The sequence below is a fragment of the Scyliorhinus torazame genome, chromosome 12, assembly GCF_047496885.1.
Source record: "Scyliorhinus torazame isolate Kashiwa2021f chromosome 12, sScyTor2.1, whole genome shotgun sequence".
NCBI lineage: Eukaryota > Metazoa > Chordata > Chondrichthyes > Carcharhiniformes > Scyliorhinidae > Scyliorhinus > Scyliorhinus torazame.
The window spans coordinates 20,968,027-20,994,374 of record NC_092718.1 but is presented as its reverse complement, the minus strand read 5'-3'; the positions used below and the strand labels follow the sequence as shown (position 1 = coordinate 20,994,374).

Genomic DNA, 26,348 nt, shown 5'->3' with positions numbered 1-26,348 from the left:
CCCCCCTCCCCCCATGCCAGGTTAAAATAATGCAGGTGCCTTCCTGATACTTGGTGGTGGGGGGGGGCACATTACCTGGGTAGTGGATGCCAGTTGAATATTCAGTTTCATAGCTGTAGTGGCTGCTGTGATTCACACTTACCAAGGGCCACTGAACTCTGATCAGTGGTGGGATTTGCTGGCTGATTATTCCCTCCGCCCCGGGGGCTGGTTGAAGGCCATTTTGGCATCTCGGCTGACCATCAGTGTGAAAGCAGGGATTAACCCTGGGACCTAGATGTTGTGTGTAGTTTTGCACCTCACTGGGCAGCACTGGGGCGCTCCATGCAAATGGTTTATTAGAAGGACCGCTAAGGGCACAGAAAGACCTTTATCGCTGAGGAATACAATTTGCTTTCCTACAAAACCTCGTAAGAGCTTTCCCAAATTGTTGACATAAATCTATTATATACCATAATACAGGTCGTCAGTTAGAGATCAGTTCATGATAAGGCTGCTTTAATCATTTCACAGCCGTTAATCACGCAGTGCACATACCGCCCCAGAACTCCATCTCCGGATTCAGATGACAGTTATAGGGTGCACTCGCCTAGCGTGGTGATTTGTGACGTTGCCTTGAATCCCTTTGAATTAGATTGCTGCGTCCTAATCACTGCCATTTATTGGAGATGTAGCTTTCAAAATGAGAGGCTAAGTGGAAGGGTCAGGACCCATAGTGCAGGCCGTCGCTGGGATTGGAAAGACGAGAAGAGAATCATAAGAATGATGGCTCCATTCAGCCCGTTATACCAGGGCTAGCATTTCAAAAGGGCTATCCAGTCAGTTCGACTCCCCTACTCATTTCCCCCATGCTCTGCCAAATTTCCTTTTCAGCTATTTATCCAACCCCCCTTTCCACATTACTATTGAACCTAGGGGCAGCACGGTAGCACAAGTGGATAGCACTGTGGCTTCACAGCGCCAGCGTCCCATGTTCAATTCCCCGCTGGGTCACTGTCTGTGCGGAGTCTGCACGTTCTCCCCGTGCTGCGTGGGTTTCCTGCGGGTGCTCCGGTTTCCTCCCACAGTCCAAAGACGTGCAGGTTAGGTGGATTGGCCATGCTAAATTACCCCTTAGTGTCCAAAAAGGTAAGGAAGGATTATTGGGTTACGAGGATAGGGTGGAAGTGAGTGAGATCGGTGCATACTCGATGGGCCGAATGGCCTCCTTGTGCACTGTATGTTCTATGTACCTTGAATTTAGGAAGCAATTTGCAACGTTTTAAATGCACGAGGTGGTGGTGCAGTGGTATTGTCTCTGGAGTCTAGAGACACACGGCAATGCTCTGGGGACCTGGGTTCAAATCCCACCATGGCAGATGGTGAAACTTGACTTGAATTAAAAGTCAAATGATGACATTGTTGTAAAAACCCACCTGGGTCACTATTGTCCTCGAGGGGAGGAAATCGTGCCACCCTTACCTGTTCTGGCCTACAGCAACACTGTTGACTCTTAAAATGGCCCCTCAAGGGCAATTAGGGATGGGCAATATAAATGCCCACATCACTTGAAATAATTTTTTCAAAATGGAGCCATGGATTAATGGTTTGACTGTCCTAACCTCTTCTTCCAAAACCCCATTCTGGCAGAATATTAGGTTTACCCAGCACTCCTACCAACTGGAATTCTCTACCGACTGGAATTTCTGCCATTAATATGAATCATCATTTAAAGAAACATTTTGAGTATCCAATTACTTTTTTTCCCAATTAAGGGACAATTTAGTGTGGCTTTGGGTTGTGGGGGTGAGACCCATGCAGACACTGGGAGAATGTGCAAACTCCACACGGACAGTGACCCGGAGCCAGGGTCGAACCTGGGACCTCGGCGCCGTGGGGCAGCAGGGCTAACCACTGCGCCACCGTGCTGCCCGTGAATCATCACTTTTATTAACCAGTAGAAATGGCAAGGTTATCTGGAACCCGTACCTATATATACTGCATTAGTTTATACTTTCATTTATGTTTAATGTACCATTGATGATTAGAAGGAAAAGGAATACCGTTCTTTACTTCCTGAGTACTTGCAGACTAGTTAATGCCGTGTAAATTTCACTGTATTCATAGATACATAGAAGATAGGAGCAGGAGTAGGCCTTGTGGCCCTTCGAGCCTGCTCCGCCATTCATCACGATCATAGCTGATCATCCAACTCAATCCTGCTTTCTCCCCATAGCCTTTGATCCCATTCTCCCCAAGTGCTATATCCAGCTGCCTCTTGAATATATTCAAAGTTTTAGCATCAACTACTTCCTGTGGTAATGAATTCCACAGGCTCACCACTCTTTGTGTGAAGAAGTGTCTCCTTATCTCTGTCCGAAATGGTTTACCCTGAATCCTCAGGCTGTGACCCCTGGTTCCGGATGCACCTATCATTGGTAACATCTTCCCTGCATCTACCCTGTCTAGTCCTGTTAGAATTTTATAAGTCTCCATGAGATCCCCCCTTCATTCTTCTGAACTCCAGTGAGAACAATCCCAACCTAGTCAATCTCTCCTCATAGGACAGTCCCGCCATCCCTGGAATCAGTCTGGTAAACCTTCGCTGCACTCCCTCGAGAGCAAGAACATCCTTCCTCAGAGAAGGAGACCAAAACTGCCCACAATACTCCAAGTGTGGCCTCACCAAGGCCCTGTACAATTGCAGCAACACATCCCTACTTTAATACACGAAACCTCTTGCAAAATGAAGGCCAACACACCATTAGCCTTCTTTAAAGCCTGCTGCACCTGCATGCTTACCTTATTCCATTGGTAAACAGAACTCCCCATTAATGGGCACCACCCACCTCCATATGCCGGACACTGTAGATTTTACTGAACTTAGATTTTTTTTTTACCAACAATCAATTGATTTTTCCGTTCTGATGTTACTGGGCTCTGGAGTCAATGTAACAAAAGACTCTTGATCAGCGACTCGCTCCGGCTGGGTCTGTCCATTACTTGTGCGATATTCTTTATTCGTTCCTTCAGATCTCTCCCGGTGTGTATAACAGATCTGTACTTCCAGCGGTTCACAGCATCGTGGTGACAAAATGCTCTCCCCTGACACTCAACTCCGTTTGGAAGGGCAGAATCGCTAACTGTGCATCTGGCTGCCTGTAACAGCTGCAGTGGTGTTGGCATGAAGGTTGCACTTGTCATGTTGCACTTCACTGAAATGGCAACATGAGTTATTGCTCTGTCTCCCCCAGCATATCCACTGCTCCCCCCCCCCCCCCACTTCATAATCCCCAAATTCAATGTTACTCGTATCAGATAACAAGCAGAGGCAGGAGGTACACCTGCTTTTTCTGTCTCTTTCTCCCAGTCTCACCTCTGCCAATGGAAAGAGACTCACAAGCTTGCCACCCCCACATTGATTCTGTAGGGGCTGGTTTAGCAGAGTGGGCTAAGCAGCTGGCTTGTAATTCAGAACAAGGCCAGCAGTGCGGGTTCAATTCCCGTACCGGCCTCCCCAAACAGGCGCCAGAATGTGGCGACTAGGGGCTTTTCGCAGTACCTTCATTGAAGCCTACTTGTGACAAACAATTATTATTATTATTGTATACACCTCCCGCTGCCTCAGGAAGGCAGACAACATTGTCAGAGACCCTTCCCACCCAGGCTTTGCCTTCTTCCCGACCCTTCCATCAAGCAGAAGATACAGAAATCTGAAGACCTGCACATCCAGACATAGGAACAGCTACTTCCCCACAGCTACAAGACTCCTCAACGACTCCCCCTCGGACTGATCTGTTCCCTGTAAGAACACTATTCACGACGCCCTAAGCAGATCTTGCTCATGTATTTGATTTGTTTGGCCCTTTGTTCCGCACTGTAACCAATCACTGTTTGTCGATGTACCATTTGTCAATGTACTCTGTCGATTATTTTTTTGCCTTCTATGTACGTACTGTGTACGTTCCCTTGGCCGCAGAAAAATACTTTTCACTCTACTTCGGTTCATGTGACAATAAATCAAATCATTTATGGGGTCGAGTGCCAATCACAGCAGAGTCTTCACCATTATCTCAGAGTCGTGAGAGGGTGTTCTTTGCTATCTCAATATCACAATGGCAGTGAACATTGAGTCAGTGCTTAATGGGTAAATGTGTGGTGATGTTAAACCAGACAGAGGAGAAATGTTCTCGGGCTGAATTCCTGGTTATCTTCGAGCGGGACTAGGTTGCTACAATCGGCCTAATTAACTGGGGAGACGGTGGACTAGTCGCTGGACTAGTAATTCCGAGGCTAATGCGCAAATGGGTTCATCCCACAATGGCAGCTGGTGGAATTTGAATTCAGTCATAAATCTGATCTCAGTAAAGGGCGGCGCAGTGGTTAGCACTGCTGCCTCCCGGCGCCGAGGGACCCGGGTTCGATCCCGGCCCTGGGTCACTGCCCGTGTGGAGTTTGCACATTCTCCTCAAGTCTGCGTGGGCCTCACCCCCACAACCAAAAAAAAAAGATGTGCAGAGTAGGTGGATTGGCCGCGCTAAATTGACCCTTAACTGGGGGAAAAAAAATGAATTGGGTACTCTAAATTTATTTTTAAAAAATGATGAATGTGATCTCAGTAACGATAACCATCTGGTTCACTTGTGCCCTTGAAGAGGGGCAAATCCGCCATCCTTACCCGATCTGGCCTACACGTGACCCCCAGATCCACAGCAAAGTGATTGGCTCTGAGCTGCCCTCTGAAGTGGCCAAACAAGCTGCTCATCCTAGGGGCAATTAGGGATGGGCAACAAAGGCTGGCCTTGCCATTACGCTCCCCTCACATGGAAGAATAAAGGAAAAGAAGGTCGAAAAATAGAGGCCCTGAGTTTCCCAGTCCTGATCCTATTCCGGGATTGCCTGCTGGGGTTGCTGCTGAACTCAGAAGTAAACAGCGAATCTAAATTCTGTGCCCAGTGGTCCGCTGGAAGGAGACAATTATCATCACAAGGAGAGGAGGAATATGGTGCAAAATTGGGAAGTAAAAGTTAACAATGTTTGTCTTTGTTTCTCCCTGCAGTCAGCTGTCAGTGCAGGATTCTGAAGTGTAATTCTGAATACCTGGCCGCCACGTCTGGACTACACGTGGATGAAGAATCGGTGGAGTTTTGCATCGCGCTGCGAGCCTATTCCCAGTGCACCAGGAAGACGGCGCGAGCCTGCCGAGGGGACCTGGCCTACCACTCTGCCGTCCACGGCATCGAGGACCTCATGAGCCAGCACAACTGCTCCAAGGTGGGGCCGACGCACCCGCCGCCGCGCACACAGCCCACCTCCCTGGACTTCATGGTGCACTCGGACGCTCCTGAGATGTGCAACTACGAGAAGAGTCTGCAGCAGAAGGCGCCGCACCCTAACTACACGCACTGCGGCCTGTTCGGGGACCCGCATCTCCGCACGTTCACAGACGACTTCCAAACGTGCAAGGTCCGCGGGGCCTGGCCGCTCATCGACAACGACTACCTGTTTGTCCAAGTCACCAATGTCGCTGTCGTTCAGGGATCGAGCGCTACCGCCACGAGTAAGGTGAGGACGTTGACCAACGCATAATGGTAAACTCTGTACAGGATGAAGAAAACTTTGGCTATCTTTGAATTTGCACATAAGCATTTTGAGATTGGAGTTTCAGAATGAAGCCGGCTTGCATTATTTGATAAACAAACGGGCCTTGGTTGTATTAACCTTGGCAAGATTAAGTTACATTTGCAACAGTGTTTGACAACGCAAGCCACATAGCATCCTTTATCCCGTCTTACTAACATGGTTGAGGGTCACTGAGGGTCCCAGTGATTACAATCTGTCCGCTCCAGATATTTCTATTAGCACCACAACTCAATTTTCTGATGAGTGGAACACTAATGGAGAACCTTTTTAATTGGTCCACAGAGTGGGTACGTGGTTCCTACAGCAACAGCTGTTATAGCAGCGATGAGCCCAGCCAATGTGGGGTGGAGTTTTGATTTTCAACCTCTGTCTGGTTGGAGGCAAGAGCAGCATCTGCAACACTGGCCTTGTGGGCGAGAGGAGAGGAGAAATCGAGCCCCAGACTGCCCACCTTTAGAGCAGCACGGTAGCACAGTGGTTAGTACGGTTGCTTCACAGCACCAGAGTCCCAGGTTCGATTCCCGGCTTGGGTCACTGTCTGTGCGGAGTCTGCACGTTCTCCCCGTGGGTTTCCTCCCACAGTCCAAAGATGTAGCTTGTCCATGCTAAATTGCCCTTGGTGTCCAAAAAGGGTTAGGTGGGGTTACGGGGATAGGGTGGAGGTGTGGGGCTTGTGTGGGGTGCTCTTTCCAAGGGCCGGTGCAGACTCGATGGGCTGAATGGCCGCCTTCTGCACTGTAAATTCTATGTTTTTTAAAAATAAATTTAGAGTGCCCAATTCATTTTTTCCAATTAAGGGACAATTTAGCGTGGCCAAACCACCTACCCGGCACACCTTTGGGTTGTGGGGGGCGAAACCCACGCAGACACTGGGAGAATGTGCAAACTCCACACGGACAGTGACCCGGAGCTGGAAATGTTTTTGAGTCCTGCTCGAAAAGATTCATGGAGTTGTCCTGGGGTATTAAAGAAAGGAGAGAAGACATCTGAATTTATGTAGCGACTGCCATAAGAACATAACTGGAGCAGGAGTAGACCATTGGGTCCTTCTGCTCTATCATTCTTCAAGATCACAGCTGATCTTGTACCTCAAGTCCACCTTTCCACAGTCCGTAATATCCCTTCATTCCCAAAATGTTAGCGCCTAAAGATCTGCTAACCTCTAACTCGAATAAACACAATGACCGAGCACCCACAGAATTCCACAGATTCACAATCCCTCGCCACCTCAGAATACCCCTCGAGCTTCACAGCCAGTGAGGTGTATTTTTGAAGTGTTATCGCCGCAACAGTCCAGGAAAAGCCCCTCCCACGCGTTTGTGCAATGTAAGCTCACACAAAACATCGCGTGACGATCAGCAGATCATCTGCTTTGACGTTGGCTGAAGGATAAATGCGGCCAGGACCACGAGGAAGAACCTCCTCTGCTTTTTGCGCAGATGGCGCTGAACCTGGGTGTGATGCTACCCAGGGTCGAATATCCTGCCACCGCTCAGCCGAGTATCGACACATGAATGATAATCGGTCGGGCCCTTTACCTGTGCTGTCGGCAGCCTTGTGGGAGGAAAGTGGAGGGGTCGGGTGGGGGGGGGGCGTCTGGAGGTCTGTTTTGTGTTAAACTGTAGTTGTGCGATGTGAATTATTTGAAGTAGAGAATGCGGTGTTGCCAGCTTTGCAGGGTGGGGACCCGCTTCACTCTTGAGTGTCCTGTGAGGTGTGAGAGGTGCCGCTTGCTGCCTTGGCAAACCTGCACACACACCTTTGGACCAAGTGAAATGAGGCTGGGAGTTCATCAATTGGCCCTGATGCCACACATTGGCTGTGAGTGACGTAATTCTTTTAAAAAATAAATTTAGAGTACCCAATTCGCTTTTTCCAATTAAGGGGCAATTTAGCGTGGCCAATCCACCTACCCGGCACACCTTTGGGTTGCGGGGGTGAAACCCACGCAGACACTGGGAGAATGTGCAAATTCTACACAGACGGTACTCAGTGCCATAGGCAGCAGTGCTAACTACTATGCCCCATGCCACCCTGGAATGACGTAATTCTGTCGGTTTGGCTGCACTGTTTTGTATAATGCCGGGGGGGGGGGGGGGGGGGGGGGGGGAGTGGATTTAAAACTCCAAAAATCCCCAGAGATAGTAATAGCAGTTTCCTCTATATTAATGATCACACTTCCACTTGATTCATTTGAGACACTTGAAGCTTTTATTAAAAGTGTTGAGGGATTGAATGTGAGAACAGGGGAAGGTGTGGATCCTTGTAATTTTTTGAAATCATTGCATTGCACATGAATGATGAACTGATCATTTGCATTTTTGCATTTTGCATTTGAACAGAAGAAATGTTTTGTAAAATACTTGAGAGGTTTCATTTTGGAAAATGTCCAGCTTCTTCAAGCAGGATCAGTAAGGATACAAGTAGCCCCTGACCCACTTACCAGTGATGTCAATATAGCAGTTCATAGAATCATAGAATTTACAGTGCAGAAGGGGGCTATTCGGCCCATCGAGTCTGCACCGGCCCTTGGAAAGAGCACCCCTCTTAAGCCCACACCTTAGGTTTGTGTGCGTGTGCGCATTAGTGTGAGGTGGAGTGTGTGTGCGTTAATGGCTGAATGCAGCTTAACTAGAGTTCTTTCCATTTTCTCTTCTGAAATCTCTGACTTGTGCCTCCACTCTGGTACTTGTGTCTCTCCGTTTCGATTAGCCCTGGGTTAGTGTCCACAGGCTGTAGTGAATGATTACTGATACCCCAAGCTTGCCTAACTACAATATGTACATCCAGCAGGGACAACAGTCGGGAATGGGAATCCTTGTTGATTGACGCCTCACCTTTCATATTACAGCAGTGATTACAATTCATTGGCTGTCAAATGCTTTGGGATGTCCTGAGGCCTTGGAGGGTGCTGTATAAATGCAAGTCTTTTATTTACCAACCTAATGACACTGAACACTAAATGGAATTGATGGCTGGAAGACTTCCATTCAAACCCAATTGAAAATGTCGGGTGCGTTGGCAGATTTGCATATTGCCAGCTGGCACCATTTTACAAAGTCTCTCATTGTGGCCCCTCATCCCACCACCCCGGTCCCAACTTGTCCTGCCTGGTGTCAGGTGAGTTGGATTTGCAATGTGTCATGTACGCATACTGTTACGCCCCCAGTTGGTGCTGTAACTGGATGGGAAGTTCCCAGAATGGAACCTGGCTCGAAACACTGGACTGGATTTTCCGTTCCTGATGCTAAGTGCTGACGGCAACTGAAGATCCGAGGTGTTTCATGACAGGACTATCGGCCCGTAAGCCTCGTCCTTTCTGCCAGCGGTGAGGGGCTAGCGCCGGGTGAAACACCTGCAGAATGTGCGGAAAACGGTTGGAGAATCACCAAGTCTCGTGCTGCACATGCACAGGGCTGACAAGCTACAGCCGCGCATACGCCCCCCCGCACCACGCACACACGCACCGATCACGCCGGACAAGATGGTGTCAGATGCGCTGGACCATGTACCCGCCCACACCGACCCCACAGCCCACCTCCTGGCCACCCCACACTAGTCCCCCCAGCCCTGGCAGAAGCCCCCCAGGCCAGCAGCATGGATCTTGGCCGAGTGTGGCGCCGCTGGACATTGTCCGCACTCCCTCTCTCTCCGCAGCTGGCACACCAGACTCCCGACCGCTGTGACCACACGTGGCCTGCGCCTTCGGAAACTCGGCCCCTCGAACGGAATATTTTGCCATTGGGCAATGTGTGTATGTGGGGGGAGTGGAATCGAATATGTGGCTGCAGCTTGCTAGTCTATCGAGTGCCAATCCCGACCCTGGCGAATCCAACTCCGTTTTCCATTGGAATTGATCGTGTTCCACGTGGCACACCGCGGTGCTAGGAACGGAGAATCTCACCGGTTGCCTCTTTAGCCTTCTGAAACCAACTGCTACTCTCAGAGCTGTACGAGCTACCTTCTCTCTCACTCACTACCTATCTCCACCTACAATCAAATTAGCTAAACTAAAACTTAAAAGATTCTCTACTTTACAAGACTGAAGTTGCTAAACAACCACTGGGTGGTTTATTTACTCTTCACGCCGTAGCCCTCTCTAAGCACAATAGAATCACAGTTGTAATAGAAACCAACCCCCCTGCACATACAAACGCCTTTGTCCAGCATGAACCTAACTGTAGGTTTTACCCTTCCAGGCACCGAAACATTAAATTAGACACTTGAAATTATACCGTATTGTTAATGTTTACCGATACAAATATATAAATCCCGTAAAACTATCTTTGTTTTCCTAACAATACTGCACTGCACCTTGACAACTGCATTTTTGACTTTCATCCAAAAATGCTTAGAGCGAGGACAGAGTGACTGAACCTGCCTGTATTTTCACGCTCGATGTATGATGAGATCTGTCCATAAGCTGACAGCCCAGAGAAAGGTTGATGTTGCAGTTATGCTATTGAAAGGCTGCAACTCACCCAAATGTAGACAACCTGTTAATGTAATTTAATAGGTAAGAATGCTTTTATTTTTCCTTGCTTGCTGGGTGTTACTAAATAGGCAACTAATTCCAGAAATTCAGCCCAGCATGATATTTATTTTTTGCCTGACTTCTCTGCCCTGTGTCTGAAAGGGTTTCTGATTTTCGAATCCCTAAAACAAAATGACCATTCTACGAGATTGGAAAGATATTTCTGGCTGGAATTCACTTCGCTCGTTCCTGCCCCCACCACCATCCCCCTTGGTGGCTCAGTTGGTGAATACACCACCCGGTGTGACATGGACCAATACGGACGAGGGACGATCTATCACATTCTCTGCTGCATTAGCTGACAGTGGAGGGGCGGGAGGATGCTGGACTTTAAAAAAAAATTTAGAGTACCCAATTCATTTTTTCCAATTAAGGGGCAATTTAGCGTGGCCAATCCACCTAGCCTGCACATTTTTGGGTTGTGGGGGCGAAACCCACGCAAACACGGGGAGAATGTGCAAACTCCACACGGTACAGTGACCCAGAGCCGGGCTCGAACCTGGGACCTCGGCGCCGTGAGGCAGCAGTGCTAACCACTGCACCACCGTGCCGCCCCGAAAGTTTTGCCAACATTCTTCTGCATTAACCATGAAATTGGGACCATCTCTTCTCGAGCTACTTGCTTTGACCTAAATGCAGGAAGGCACTGCTGTGATTTCAAACTCAGTATTGCCTGTTTACTGGACAGGTGCTTTAACCATCTAAGCCACAGTGCCGATCTGCAGGGCTGCTGGACTTGAGGGGAGGGAGCAGGGTCCAAAATCAGCCCGACTTACTTGCTATCCGGTGACTTCTGCTGGAAAGGGTGAGGATACCGTCAGAGGGATTGAGGAGACCAGGATCATATTCGCTACAATTTAGAAGAATGAGAGGTGACCTCACTGAAACATAAACATTTACTGCAGGTCTCGACACGGTAGATACGGGGAAGATTTTCTTTCCCCCTGGACGGGGTTGTTGAACCAGGGTTTCAGATTAAGAGTTGTTCCATTTAAGGTTGAGATGGGAAGAAATCTCTTCAGTCAGAGGGTGGCAAATCTCTGGAATCCTTTCTCCCGGGGAGGGGGGGATTGTGGAGGCTCAACCATTGACTATATTCAAGACAGAGATGGGTAGATTTCTAGATATGAAAGACAACCAGGGATGCAGGGACAGTGCGGAGAAATGGCTGAGAGATAGAGGATCGGCCATGACCTAGTTGAATGACGGAGCAGGCCCGAGTGGCTGAATGGCCTATCCCTGCCCCTATTTCCCAGGTTCTTGACAGGACTGGACCCAATGCCTTTGTTTTGTTCATGGGTTGGCAGCGTTGTTGGCAAATCTGGCATTTGCGCTTCACCCCCTTGAGAAGGCGGTGGCGAGTCGCCTGTGTGAATCGACGCAGTCCATGTAGTTGAATAGCTGTGGGTGAGAGGGGTCGAGAAGCTGCCAGGATGGGTCCAGCTGAGTTAATGTCCCAACTGCCTGACTGACACAAAAGAAATGCGAGCGATCAAATTGTAAAGGACCGGCTGCATGGAGCAGGGCAGTATGGTAGCACAGTGGTTAGCACAGTTACTTCACAGCTCCAAGGTCCCAGGTTTGATTCCCGGCTTGTGTCACTGTCTGTGCAGAGTCTGCACGTTCTCCCCGTATGTGCGTGGGTTCCCTCCAGGTGCTCCGGTTTCCTCCCACAGTCCAAATGTGCAGGTTAGGTGGATTGGCCGTGATAAATTGCCCTCAGTGCCCAAAAAATGTTAAGTGGGGGTTACTGGGTTACGGGGATAGGGTAGATATGTGGGCTTCAGTAGGGTGCTCTTTGTAAGGGCCGGTGCAGACTCGATGGGCCGAATGGCCTGATTCTATGTAGTCCCTTGAATATAGAAGATTGAGGAGTAATCTAATTGAGATGTTTATGGTGATGAAAGGAATTATTAGGGCAATTAGAGAGGAACAATTCCCTCTGCTTGGAGGAGTCCAGGATAAGGAACTAGTCTGCCAACTAGAGCCAGAATTGATGCCAGTAAGCACTTTACACACAGGTGAGTGGGAATCTGGAACCCAAGCGCTCTTGAAGCTGAGCAGGGGGGATTTCAATTATAACTTTCTGGAAATGTTTTTGTTAGGTAAGGGAGTTAAGAGTTAAAGACAAAGGCAGGTAGATGAAGTTAAAAGTATGTATCAGCCATGATCTAATTGATGGGTGGAACAGACTCGAGGGACTGAATGGCATGGTTCCTCACTCCCTGGCTCCCTGTCGGTGTGGGACCCTCTAGGGAATGCTGCACTGTGGAATAATGGAATGCACACGGTGAGTTCACAGTGGCTAGGGGGGGACCCTGCCACAGGTGCTGGAGAGAGTCCGGCTCCCTTTTATAATTCCTTCTGCCTCTCAGTTTGAGAAGCGAGGGGAACATGGGGCGAAATTCTCCGGAAACGGCGCGATGTCCGGCGACTGGCGCCCAAAACGGCGCAAATCAGACGGGCATCGCGCCGCCCCAAATGTGCGGAATGCTCCGCATCTTTGGGGGCCGAGCCCCAATCTTGAGGGGCTAGGTCGGCGCCGGATGAATTTCTGCCCCGCCAGCTGGCGGAAAAGGCCTTTGGTGCCCCGCCAGCTGGCGCGGAAATGACATCTCTGGGCGGCGCATGCGCAGGAGCGTCAGCGGCCGCTGACAGCATTCCCACGCATGCGCAGTGGAGGGAGTCTCTTCTGCCTCTGCCATGGTGGAGACCGTGGCGGAGGCGGAAGGGAAAGAGTGCCCCCACGGCACAGGCCCGCCCGTGGATCGGTGGGCCCCGAACGCGGGCCAGGCCACCATGGGGGCACCCCCCCCCCCCAGGACCCCGGAGCCTGCCTGCGCCGTCTTGTCCCGCCGGTAAGGTAGGTGGTTTAATTTACGCCGGTGGGACAGGCATTTTAGCGGCGGGACTTCGGCCCATCCGGGCCGGAGAATCGCGCGGAGGGGCCCGCCAACCGGCGCGATCCCGCCCGTGCCGAAGACTTCGGCAACCGGCGGGTGCGGGATTCACGCCAGCCCCAGGCGATTCTCCGCCCCGGCGGGGGGTCGGAGAATTTCGCCCATGGTCTCCCCTCATGGCCCATAACCAAATCCAAAGCCTTGTGGAGCAACAAGGCTGCAGGTTGAGCGAGCTGGGTCGCAAAATGGGCCTGGGCCTTGTTGGGAGGAGTAATACTGTGCTTACTTCCGTACACTTCTACTCAAACTCGGAGGAAGCAAACAAAAATGACATTATTGTGCCTGAAGGAAAGGTTTGTCGCGTGATTGTCAGTTTTATTTTGCTCTGCTGGTTTAATAAAGCAGAAGGTCCGATGTGCATCAGGTGGAGTCCAGTGACGAGGGTGACTTAACCGGCCCCCGTCTTGCAGGACTGCTCCGTAACTGACGCCACCGAGGCCATTCATGATGATGCTTTTCCATGTAATTTGGGCCTTTAAATCTTGTGCATGCGCAGGAACTGCTCCCTCCTGTTTTTGCCAGCTCTGACAGCACCCCCACTACCTCTCCCACCCTTCTCCAACAGCTCTGACTGTGCCGCCCCTCAACCCGCCCCACTTCCCACTCTGATGGACCCCCAGACCAGACTGTCCCTTTCTTTTCTCCATCAGAGTTGGTCACTCTGCGTCCAGTGTGACAGCTGTTGCTTTCATCTGATAGACCCTCCTTATTACACTCTTAGATGGGGTGTCCATAGGACCATAGAATCCCTACAGTGCCCAAGGTGCCATTCAGCCCATCACATCTGCACCGACCCTTCGAAAGAGCACCCTACCCAGGCCCACTGCCCTCTCCTATCCCCATAACACCACCTAACCTAATCATTGGACCCTTAAGGATAATTTAGCATGGCCAATCTACCTAACCTGCATATCTTTGGAGGAAATCGGAGCACCCGGAGGAAACCCATGCAGACACGGGGAGAAAGTGCAAACACCACAGTCAGTCACCGAAGGCCGGAACTGAACCTTGGTCCCCTCCCCTTGTCTCCCCCCCCCCCCCCCCCCCCCCTCCCCCGCAGCAGTACTGACCACCGTGCTGCCCTTTCACTCTCACAGTCTTCAACAGGATCCTGGGTGAATACTGCCCAAGCTCTTTCGACCTGTAGCTGTCGTGTTCAGTGGTTTGATTGATCTGAGTTTGATTATGTTGGCCTGTTCACTGATCTGTGTTCACTGTACTTGATTGCTTAAGCTTGAATGTGGAGGTAGAGAAATAAAGTAACTGACACCTTCCAGAAGGTTTGCAAATCTGGGCTGAGACCATGTCTGTATAATTCCTCCAATTGCTGAGATATAGTAATGCACTGTAAATAAAGCCGTTATGGATTTAGTGCTAGTTTAATGTCAACATTGCCAAGATAAATCAGATGTATAAGACATACAGCAAACCGGCGAATATGTGGCAGCAACCATTAAGTCCCATCTCAAACACTGAGAATGTCTTTTGGTTGAATCCAAACCCAAACACCATCGTCTGGCTTCTCCGATTTCGGGGCTGTGTCCGGAGGATCCGTGACGTTTTACGTGGGAAAAATCGGCGAGGTCCCAGCACCGATCCTCCGACCGGTGAGGGGCTAGCAGCCGCGCCACGCAAAACGCACGGCCTTCCCGGGCATAAACGCCTGGACAATTGACGGGTCCGTTGCCGCACATGTTCACGGCGGCAACCTGCAGCGGTCGCGCCGTACAACATGCGCCAGCCGTGCGCGGACCCAACCTGCCAGATATTGCCCCCCTGGCCACCCCCCACCAGTCCCCCTTGCCGAACCCCCCCCCCCAGCCAGAAACATGGCTCCCGCCCGACTGTAGTGGCGCTGGACACGGTACGCAGCTGCCACGCTGGGTTCCCGACCGCTGAGACCACACGTCCCCCCGCGCGGTCGGTAACCCGGCCCATCGGGGATGGAGCATCGGGCGAGGGCCTTCAGGTAACGTTCTGAGGCCGTTCCAACGGGGCGCGACGCGATTTTTGAAGGGGACGGAGCATCCAAAAATGGGCTTTTCATCGGAAATCGCCATCGGGGAATGGAGAATGCTGACCCAGTTCTCTTTCACCTTCTGTCACTACCTTTCTTTAGATTGTTGATTTTTCTGGAAAACCGGGAACATTTCCTCTGCTTCCTGTCCTCTTGCATGCGGTTCTGCTGTCTTGCATCATCACTGTGTTCCAACCAATACCCATTGTTTTATTTCCTATTTTAACTTGGGGTACAATTTCCAATCCCTTGTCTTACGTTTGCACAAATGGACGGCGCACGATGGTCCAGTACACAGCTCACGTCAGAGGATGGCGTCTCTGGGCGCGAAACAGCACAATTTCTGATCTATGCTGACAGACCACAATCAGCAGGCTTTTAAAAACCCAAGCTTTCCATCATTAAATCATCAATTTCTCAATTTATTTCATCTCTTCGCTTTCTTCAATCTTGCTGATGACACCTCGGCCCCTATTTCGCAACAAAACCATGCAAAGCAAGAACTAGCTAGGCAATGCTGCCACCTAGCGATTAAAGCAGTAATTGAACGTCTCGTTTATTTTTGTCTTCAGTTGGATAGCAGTAGTTTAGAACAATAGACACGTTAGGGTCTCAGAAAGAGGCCGTTCCGCCCACCATGTCTGCCCCGACCCAAAGAGAGTAAAAATAAGCTAGCCGCTCATTTTAATCCCGCTTTCCAGCACCTTGCAGGTTCCAGCACTTCAGATGCAGATCCTTTCAAATGAGTTGAGCGTTTGATCCTCAACCATCAGCTTAGGCAGTGAATTCCAGACTCCCACCATTCTCTGGGTGTAAAAAGGCTTTCCGCTAATTCTTCTGCTTCTATTTTGTTACATTCCCAGTTGACATTGTGCCTGGACGGGAAAATTCCAGAATGGAACCCTGACTCAAAAGAGCACGGGTGGGATTTTCCATTCCCGCAGCCGGCCAATGGGTTTTTCCATTGTGAACGCCACACACCTTCGGGAAACCGGCGGCCGTGGGTGCGCTACCGGAGGATCCCGTCGATGGAGAATCCCGCAGTATAACTTCCACTTTTAAAAGAAATAAAATATGGAGCAACAAAGTCTCAGGACTGCTCAATAGTTTTAACAAGGGGAAAAATTGTATTAAACATGAAAAAATTGGATTATGATACAGTACGCCTTTAAACCCTTAATTTACCGATTGCACACAGGTTTTAGGATTAACACAGATTACGAAGTACATCTTAATCTACAATAGTCTCAATAATACTAAGTCCCTTTTAAGCACACAAGATGACTGTGGGCAAATAGACTCTCCATTCTGAACCCCAAGTAAATGTTTGTGGATGTCTCCTCAGAATCCCCACAGGTGATTGTCACGTGAGGGTTTCCAAACTCCACTACCAAAAATAGAGCTTTCAAAACTTGTCTCATAATTATGTTTTCCCGTAGCCATTTGTATTTTAAGATCCAGATCAGGTTTTCCAAATGACACTTTTAAACAAAGTTTCCACTCCATCTTTAACAGTGAATTCAGTCCAGGATTTTATACCAGCTCCTTTAGGATATCTTTATCTTGACTGCTGTGCAAACTGTCCACAATATACTTTAACTCTCGATTCCCAGACTGTACTAAAATGGCACCTTTTGACACCTGGTGCTTGATTTATCCTTTGAAGTCTGCTGTCCCACTTTAAATCTGATTACTGCAATTGTCTCTTTAACTCAGAACCCTTTGTTTACTCTTCTTTGAATTCTTCTGAACAATACCTTGGTCTCTGTTCACTTAACTCCAGTCATCTTAAACATTCTTTCTGTTCTAGTTCCCTGGTTATCTGGATTATATCTTGCACTTCAGGACTCTTGCATCTTTGTAATTCCCTTTTCCTGTCCAGCTTCTCCTGGCAGAGTTCAGAGAACTTCACTCCCCAGTGTCCTATCTCAAACTCCCAACAAATTCAGCTAAAACTAAAAGCTTTCTTCTTACAAGGGCCTCAGTTGCAAAGCAACCGCTGCTTGTTCTATTTATTCTTCATGCTGTACTCCTCTCTAAGCACAATAGAAACACATTTGGAAGTTAATGAACCCCCAGACATACAAATACCTTTGTCCAGCATGAATCTAACTATAGGCATTACCCTTCCTGGCACGGAAACATTAAATTAAACCTACTTTGGCGACTGGGGGATTTTTACAGTAACTTCATTTCTGTGTTAATGTAAGCCTACTTGTGACAATAATAAATATTTAAAAAATTAAAACTATACCTTCTGATGTTTACCAATAAATCCCTTAAAACTACCTTTGATTTCCTAACAACTTCAATTTCAATGCAGAGATGAAAACTAGCAGTTAGGAGAGAATAATATTGAACAACATTTCGGGAAAAGGTGTAGAGGTTGAACTATTTATTTCCATCCAACCTGGTAAGAAAAAGAATTTTGAAAATTCTTAGCACTTTTACATATGTTCTAAAAAATGTTTTGAATCCGTATCAGGACATGTCCGCGGACTTACGGCACAAATGGTTCCTGAAAACCAAGTTGTAAGCCGAAACATCGCAAGTCGGAGCTGATTTTCCCACAGGAGCAAGATTGGTTCCTAATCCAAGACGCGATATCCAATTTTCACTGACTAGTGAAATGTTTTTGAGATCTTGCTTCAGTATAATTGTTTAACAATTATAGTAAATTTCCCATGATATAGTAGTGCCGACGCTTCCATAAGACCATAAGACATAGGAGCAGAATTAGGCCACTCGGCCCATCGAGTCTGCTCCGCCATTTAATCATGGCTGATATTTTCTCATCTCCGTTCTCCTGCCTTCTCCCCATAACCCCTGATCCCCACACTATATCTGAGAAGTAATTTGCCCTTCCACTGCTTGTGAAAGGTGGAAAGTAAAGGAACATAAACATTGGTAAAGACCAAGTTTGCTGGCACTATAAAGTGAAATACGGTCGAAACTTGTGTCAATTTCTAAATGTCGTAACTGCCGTTTGTTGTAACCTGAATGACGCAAAGGCAAAGACTGGATCAGTATTTTAATATTTTGGGGGTTCAATTTTTATTTTAAATGGCCACCATTACTGAAATCAGCTTTTATTTGAAGGTAGATTCCTGTGCAACACCTCGTAACCTCACTTGTATTGGAGGCCATCAGAACTATATTCAGAATAACTACTTGGTCAAGGAAAGCACTGGAGCTCACGTTGCCGGTGACGCAGTTTCCTGAGATGTACTGGAAGATGTCAGTGGAGAGGTTGAAATAGCTCTCAGTGCCAACATTGCTTTTACTGAGTCTTACATTTATTTGCAGAGTTAAACATTGCAAGCATACATCTCCTAACTCAAGCACATCATTTTCATCGGCATCTTTTTATACTCTCTTCAAAAAAGTAATAAATCAAAATGATCAATAAATTAACCAAAATGAGAGAGGGTGGTAGATCCTGGTGGGGGTACTGTAACTTTAAAAAAAAAGGAAACTTAACTAACTAAACCAAAATGTCATTACTGGCTTTGACGATCCATCCCAGCCCTTGCAGTACCCACCGATCGCGGAAGGGGTGTCTCTTTATATGTGCTCAAGTGAATTCCCAAATAATGCCACCAACTGCATACAATTAAACACAATTAACCTACAATTAACAATCCGGTCAACGAGTTAGGCTCCAGACTCAGAGCATTGTTGATAATGAGAGCCGTTTCAACCACTTTGTTGACACCTTGCGCGTGCACATCTCAAGGAAATATGCCACCAGCAAAATGGGTGCCAGAGCCCTTCAGGTAAAATAAATACTTCAGTATTTAGAAAGCAGCTTCTTGCATGTTGTAATCTTTCCAAGTAACAAATTACTATTTGTGTGGAGTGACTACAGATGGAGGGGTCGTCTTCCACCCTCCGCTTCCCACAGATAACAATAGCCAAGAGGATGGGTTAATCTGCTTTTCAGTGGTGGTTGAAGGGTAGAATGTTGGTCAAGGCAAACACACTTTGAATCATGCCAAAGGATTTCTTTTTTTTTAACATCTACTGGAATTCAGTTTAACACTTTGCTCCAGCGCATCGCCTAGGGCAGTGCAGGGTTCCTTCAGGGCTGCATGGCAGTGCCGGCCTAAAGGCGGACATGGTGGAATAGGTGGAATGTCTTTGCAGTGGCAATGCTGGGGCCCAGCCTAATGCTTTGAAGACACTGGTTTGAATCCCACCATAGCAGCTAGTGAAATTTGAATTGTTCTGGAATTTTTTTAAAAAGCTGGTATGAGTAAAAGCTGGTGGCCAGAAAATCATTGTTTATAAAAACCCAACTGATTGACTAATGTCCTTTAGGGAAGGAAATCTGCCATCTCTACCTGGTCTGGCCTACATGTGACTCCAGACCCACAGCAATGCAGTTGACTCTTCACTGAAAGCAAGTCACTAAATTCAAGAGCAATTAGGGATGGACATCAAATGCTGTCCTTGCCAACGACAAGAATAAAAAAAACTGCTCAACTCCTGGATTGGGACATGAAATCACATAAAACCACACCGTGTGACCCAGAATCCAGTGTTATCAGCTGATTTAAGCATGTTTTCCAGTTTTTAGGAGATTTAGGAATGATTGGCAGTCTGGTCTGAGGTTTCCTGAAGGGCATTAGTAAACTACTTGTTGTTTTTACAATGATCCAGCAGTTTAATGGTTTTTAATGGGCCAGATTTACTGAAGTCCAAAGGTGTGCAGGTTAGGCGGATTGGCCCTGCTAAATTGCCCTTAGTGTCCAAAAAAGGTTAGGTGGGGTTACCGGGTTATCGGGGTAGGGTGCCCTTTCCAAGGGCCGGTGCACACTCGATGGGCCGAATGGCCTCCTTCTGCACTGTAAATTCCATGATTCTATCTAAAGTTTGCAATTTTCGGTGGTGGAATCTGAACTCCCAACAGTTCGGGGGCAGAGATTTCTGGAGCATCGTTGAGTTAAATTGGATGAGACATTGATTATTGTCTTGTTTTGTCTCTCCAGCTCACGGTCATCTTCAAGAACTTCCAGAATTGTGTTGATCAGAAAGTCTACCAAGCCGAGACGGACGACCTCCCAGCTGCCTTTATCGACGGCTCGAGAAATGGCGGCGAGAAACACGGCGCTAACAGCCTGACGGTGACGGAGAAAGCTGCCGGGCAGTACATCGAGATCCAGGCCAAGTACATTGGGACCACCATTGTGGTGCGGCAGGTGGGCCGCTACCTGACCTTCGCGGTGCGGATGCCAGAGTTGATCATGAGATCCTTTGAGGACAACCAGGGCCTCCAGCTGTGCTTGAAGGGCTGCCCTACCAACGAGCGAATGGACTGGAGGCTGGTGGAAGCAGATGGTGGTCACCTCCCGTCACAGGCCGCCGTCGCCCACCCGTCCTTCATGCGTGAAACCGCGACGGCCAAGTGCCGGGAGAAGCTGCCCGTGGATGACCTGTACTTCCGATCGTGCGTCTTTGACCTCTTGACCACCGGGGACTTGAACTTTACGCTCGCAGCTTATTATGCTTTTGAAGATGTCAAGAACCTACACTCCAACAAAGAAAAATTTCATATTTATGAAAGGACAGCTGATTTCCCACCAGGGAACTCTGCCCCTGGGCCACCCAGTCACCAGGCTCTTGCCGCCAAACACTTACTGCTTATTTTTTGGCTGTGGTGCTACCTGACGTGTCTATAGCCACCTTTTATGTGACTTTTTTTCAGACAATTGCTTTTGGTCTGTCCCGTATTCGGTTTGAATCGGCGGTAACTACCTATCTCGTACCTCATTCGTGCTCATTCGTAAATTCACTCGCTGTCTGGTATTGGACGGATATTCGTCATCAACGGTGACATCCCGTTTATGGTCGTGGTTACATGTTTGTGATGGTTTGTAGAGCACTCGGAATACTGTGTGGAGCTACCACCAGCATGCAATAGCGGTGTAAACCAGGGACCTGTGTGCCCATTTCTGTTTCCCTACTCCGTCCTCCATTCCCCCCCGCATCCCCAATGCCCCTCCTACTAGATATGAGAGCGACAGGTCCTGACCCTTCTCGACATCCGTTGCCATCCTATCCACCCCTTTTTATTTCAGGCTGAACAGAAAATGAAACCCGGTTTGAGGTCACAGATTACCGTTTGCACTTTATCTCAGTTCCTGGCACGAGATGTTAGCATTAATGGAACCCCTGCTGCCTCCCGGTGGCCAATTCGAGGAAACAATGGGCAAAAGGTCGATCCTTTCCTTCCCAGAGTACTAACCCCAATGGAGTTTCCACTCACGCTGCATGGCACACATCTACTTTGCGGATGTGGTTGTTAGGGAGCCAATCCTTCTGTAGTTTAGTTTCTCTCTTCCTGCTCCCACAGATTCACCGCCATGGGATGTGGGCACGGAGCAAGTGGCCATTCTCCCTCCCACTGTGAGTCGGGCGAATGTTTATAGGCTATTTTCACACTGGGTCATCGCAATGGGTTCAGCTCGTGACCACACAATCACTGGCAACACGTGGGAGCCAACCCTTCCTGATTGGTCTCTTCCCTCCCACCCGCACTCTCCAACCCAGAGGCGCTGAGGCCAAACCCTTGGATGAAAGCAGCTGGTTCAGTATGGGGCCTTCCACAGCGGTGTCACTCAGTACAGACGAAGGGTAGGATCGAGCCTACAGCATCGGGTGGCCTCCGCGTGCTCAGCAGGCACACAGAGCTGTGAAACTGCATGTCACATCTCCCCCCCCCCCCCCCCCCCCCCGCCCTCCCTGTTAACGACCGTGTTGGGTAGTTTGAATCTACCTCCCAGTACCTGACCCCCTCGCGTGCCGCTTCATACCCTTACCTTGTGCCCACTGCATTGCTTCCCGGTTTGCCCACCTGTTACACTGGTGCCAAGTTTGCCAGATTTGCACCGCAGGTGGTTTTGGTTCCTCTCCGCCACTTGCTGCTGTTCAGAAGTTGCGAACACGCGCGCCAGTGGTGGCAGCAACGCCCCTGACAGGGCCCCAGGCTGCCCAGAATCAGAGGAGCCAACACTGGTTGACAACAGCTGGTTATTTTAATGAATAGGCCACCGCGATGCGCCTTCCAAAGCAGCCCCTGGCGGGCGGTGGCATCCTCCCCCGCCTGAGTTTGAACCTATCTCTGTTTCACCCCACATTAAACTGCGGGGTACACTGTTTATTTTAGTCCGTTCACCTGCTCCCTCCCATTCGTCCCCCCCCCCCCCCCCCCGTCTATTGAATGCACCTCTTTCAGCAGTTTGCTTTTATTACCCCCGTAGCTGCACAATTCTGTGATCCGGAAGGATTTCTGTTCACTCCCAAGGTCAAGGGTTGAAAGGGTAGACGTTGCATATAGCAGGCTAAGCGAGGAAGAGAAATCTTGCACAGTATTGGGGTGTGGCACAAGACAAAACATCTCTCCCCCCCCGCCCCCCGGGAGGGTCATGTTAGATGCACTGCCCAGTGCGCTGGAGAGGCCCAGGTTCAGTTCTCAGTCTGGGTTGAGGGAGCTGTTTCAGCAGCAGGGTTGTAGAATTGTCCTGAGCACCTCGGGCGAAGGGGAGAGAGATCAGGCCAGGGTTTCTGCTCCACTTGCACGCGGATGGGTTTTTCCAACCCGGGGTAGGTGCGACAGGAACGGGGGATCTGATCCTCACGTGGCTACCTGCCGTAGACTGGGAGATGAGTCCAAGATAGGAACAGATTTTATAACTGTATATATAAGAAGATTTGTGTTTTTAAGAAAAAAACGCAGCTTTATTATTTACACTGAGGGTAGTGCTCCCGGTTCCTGATTTTTTGCACAACACAGGAATCAAATAGACCAGATGGAATAATTGAGTCAGATCAAAATCAGTGTTTGGCATCTCCACAACATTGATGTTAACTTGTTTTTAAAATCTGTAGCCAGTCAACATCACAGTGAGAACAAAAACATCCCAGGGTTGGAGGGGACAGATCTGTGACTTCAGTGGGCATTCTGGGGGTGAAATCCTGCAGCCTCCCTTCTGTATCACCCATTAATATGGGGATTGGATACACCTGTAATTTTAAGAGTGTTTGTTTGAAAGGGAGATAGAAGGACAACAGGCACTGCCTTTGCCCCACCCACCCTATTGTCTTCTAAGATCCATTGCCAGGCAAGTAATGTTGCCATAATACTAACACTGTGTTATTATAAATATAATAATCTTTATTGTCACAAGTAGGCTTGCATTAACTCTGCAATGAGGTTACTGTGAAAAGCCGCATTCCGGTGCCTGTTCGGGTTAGCCGGTACGGGAATTGAACCCACGCTGCTGGCCTTGTTCTGCATTACAACTTGCTGTAATCTTTATTGTCACAAGTAGGCTTACATTAACACTGCAATGAAGTTACTGTGAAAAGCCCCTAGTCGCCACATTCAGGCGCCTGTTCGAGTACACAGAGGGAGAATGTCCAAATTGCCTAACCTGCACGTCTTTCAGGACTAGTGGGAGGAAACTGGAGCACCCGGAGGAAACCCACGCACACACAGGGAGAACGTGCAGACTCCGCATAGACAGTGACCCAAGGCGGGAATCGAACCTGGGACCCTGGCGCTGTGAAGCCACGGTGTTAACCACTGTGCTACCGTGCTGCCCCGACTAGTGATAAATGTCCAGTGCCTCAATGAAATGCCTCAAGAAATGTTCATTTGGCCTTAATTCTCCCTCTTCCCCCTGAGAATGTGAATGTGGAAGGGGTTGGGGAGACTCTCCTGAAACCACCTGAATAGCATTGGAGCCAAATTAGCGAGGAATTGCGTTGGGAAACTGGCTCATCTCAACAGTCCGAGGCCCACCACCAGGCTCCCTCCCATTATAAAAGTAAACGGCTGAAGAGTTTGTCTCCTTATTTTGCACTTTCCCTTAGGTTGACACTGAGTGCTGACAATCCCCATTACCAACCCCCACCATCTTTCCTCCACCACTCGTTGCTTTGTCTTCTGTAACTCGCGTACTCTGGGTACGGGTGTCTGAGGAGTACCGTCAGCTATCCTGGCACTTTGCCAGAGCGGCTGACTTTCAATGGTGAGGCTCAACTGGGTGTGTAAGCTGCTGGTCTTTAACCCAGTCCTGCACCCAACCACCACCCCATGCACGTGTCCTGCCCCCCCCCCCCCCCAAATCACCCACCCACCACACAGATAGTTTGAGCGCGGATCACTAGATGGCGGGTGATCAGGAGTAGGAAACCTGGCGGATGCTGTTTTAACTGCCTCGCCGACCCACATTCGAGACCACAACCTCTTGTTACTAAAAAAAATAAGTCATTTTTTTTAAGGGCTCGAACAGCGTCTGCGTTATCGAAGTGTCAATTTAAAGGGGCTGTCAGCAAGAGCTGGAATGTGACACACAGAACTACATTGGCAAACGTAAAGCAGAATGGCCCAGAGGTTCACCAACAACAACTGAAAGCAGTAAATGAATCTGACCCCAGTTAAAATGATCCCCCCCCCCCATGGCCTGAAGGCACTTTATCGGGACAGCAATGTACTGGTGTGATCTCTTGGTGTGGAACTCGCTGCATGGTATGGTGTTGCTACAACAGTGTAAATACAGTGTTGTATATGGTTGGTGTAATTTATCTTTGATATAATATATGGAGATTCATGGTGAACATTTGTGACTGTACATATTGAGTAATGTAATATTTTGTTAAATATTAATGTTTAGAATTTAACCCCCCCCCCGCCCCCAAACCCGGCAGATATGTTTACCTGTTAATCTGATTCTGTTGCGTTATGTTGGCGACGAGAGGATTTGCAAAAGCCGGCCCGTTAAGTTTGCTTCGGAATTGAAAAGGGATCGCCCGGCTCGACATCACCCGCGAGGGTGAAATGTTTTCGGCGGCAGGATGTCTGTGCGCAACAAGTCTTTAATCCCGCCACAAAACCCCCTCTGTTTCGGAGGCCGAACGCGCGGCGACGGGCGAGATCTCTTTGCCCCACACCGTGCTCTCTTTGCCCGGTACACTTGACCCCCGCCCCTTTTGAGAGGTTTATCGGAATGGCACTTTATTTGAGTTGTGTTGTGATGAGTTTTACGCTTACTGTTTGTTCCACTTCGTTTGAACGGTTGAGATTGTAGTTCCAGTGCCCGAGGAGTACCTGGCACTGGTAATTGGTGTTTCTGTGAAAAAATACTTTTTGGGAAAATTAAAAAAACAAAAGTTATATTCTTTCTGTATGCTGAGATTGGCAGGACCACCCTGCGTGTACATACTGTAAATTATTTATTATTTGAAAAATTCCGAGTAAAGTTTTTGACTTAAGAATTTCAACAATTTGGCGTGTCGGGTGTGTGGGTTTGTGCTGATTAAGGTGAGTGAAGTTAGTACTCGGCAATAGATTGCTTTCCAGTGTCGGCATTAATGTCGGGCACAGCTCATGCTCAACGTGGTTTTCGATGCAGAATAAAGCTCCCTCGATGCTGCTCTGCCAAGCTCCCCCAGCCGGGATACCAGAAGATGTAGGAGCAGTGGACCATTTGGCCCATTGAGTCTGCTCCGCCATTCAATGAGATGATGAGTGATCTGTCATCCGCAGCTCCACTTTCCTGCCTTGTCCCCTTAACTCCCTTGCTGATTAAACAGTCTTGAACATAATGACTCAGCCTCTTCACGCTCTCGGTAGTAAAGAATGCCACAGATTCACTACCCGCCAAGAGAAGAAATCCCTTCTTAACTGCCTTAAATGTCTTACTCTGATTATCCCCTGTGGTCCCAGACTCTCCCACAAGAGGGAAAACCTCTCCGCATCTACAGCACAATTTAGGGGCCGAGTATTTTTCCCTTACACTGCTGCATTAAAGACAGTACAAGATTACTGTGCTTCCAATGACATTTCTCAAATCTCAAACCCTCCACTGCACCACACCACTCCGAATGACTTGCCAATTAGGGGCACTTTTGCGTACTGTTGTCATAGTAACAGGTCTGGGGCAGTCCAGGCTCCACATTTTTGCCCTCACGCTCCAAATCAAGCCTCCGCTTTCTGCTCCGCCTCATGGGAGAAAAGGTGTTTGCTTGTGTTCAGCAGTCTTAAATTAATCTTTGGGCTGTGGGTGTGGCTGTTAGCCTGTACTTGGCTATCCCCAATTACCACAACAAGGTGATGCTGAGTCACACCCTTGTACTGCTGCAGTGTGTGGGGTAAAGGTACAGTTAGTGCCGATTGGTCAGGTGTTCCAGGATTTGACCCAATGATAAA

General features: G+C 48.8%; 1 protein-coding gene across 1 annotated transcript in view; it reads left to right on the top strand.

The window, feature by feature from the left end:
• rgma (repulsive guidance molecule BMP co-receptor a) overlaps positions 1 to 25,423 on the top strand; it is a 45,418-nt gene extending 19,995 nt beyond the window's left edge. Inside the window, exons 3-4 of the mRNA XM_072470519.1 lie at positions 5,039 to 5,544; positions 20,125 to 25,423. Coding sequence (XP_072326620.1) covers positions 5,039 to 5,544; positions 20,125 to 20,814 — 1,196 coding nt within the window. The 3' untranslated portion in view covers positions 20,815 to 25,423. The remainder of the gene's footprint in view (positions 1 to 5,038; positions 5,545 to 20,124) is intronic.
• Positions 25,424 to 26,348: the final 925 nt, after the last annotated feature.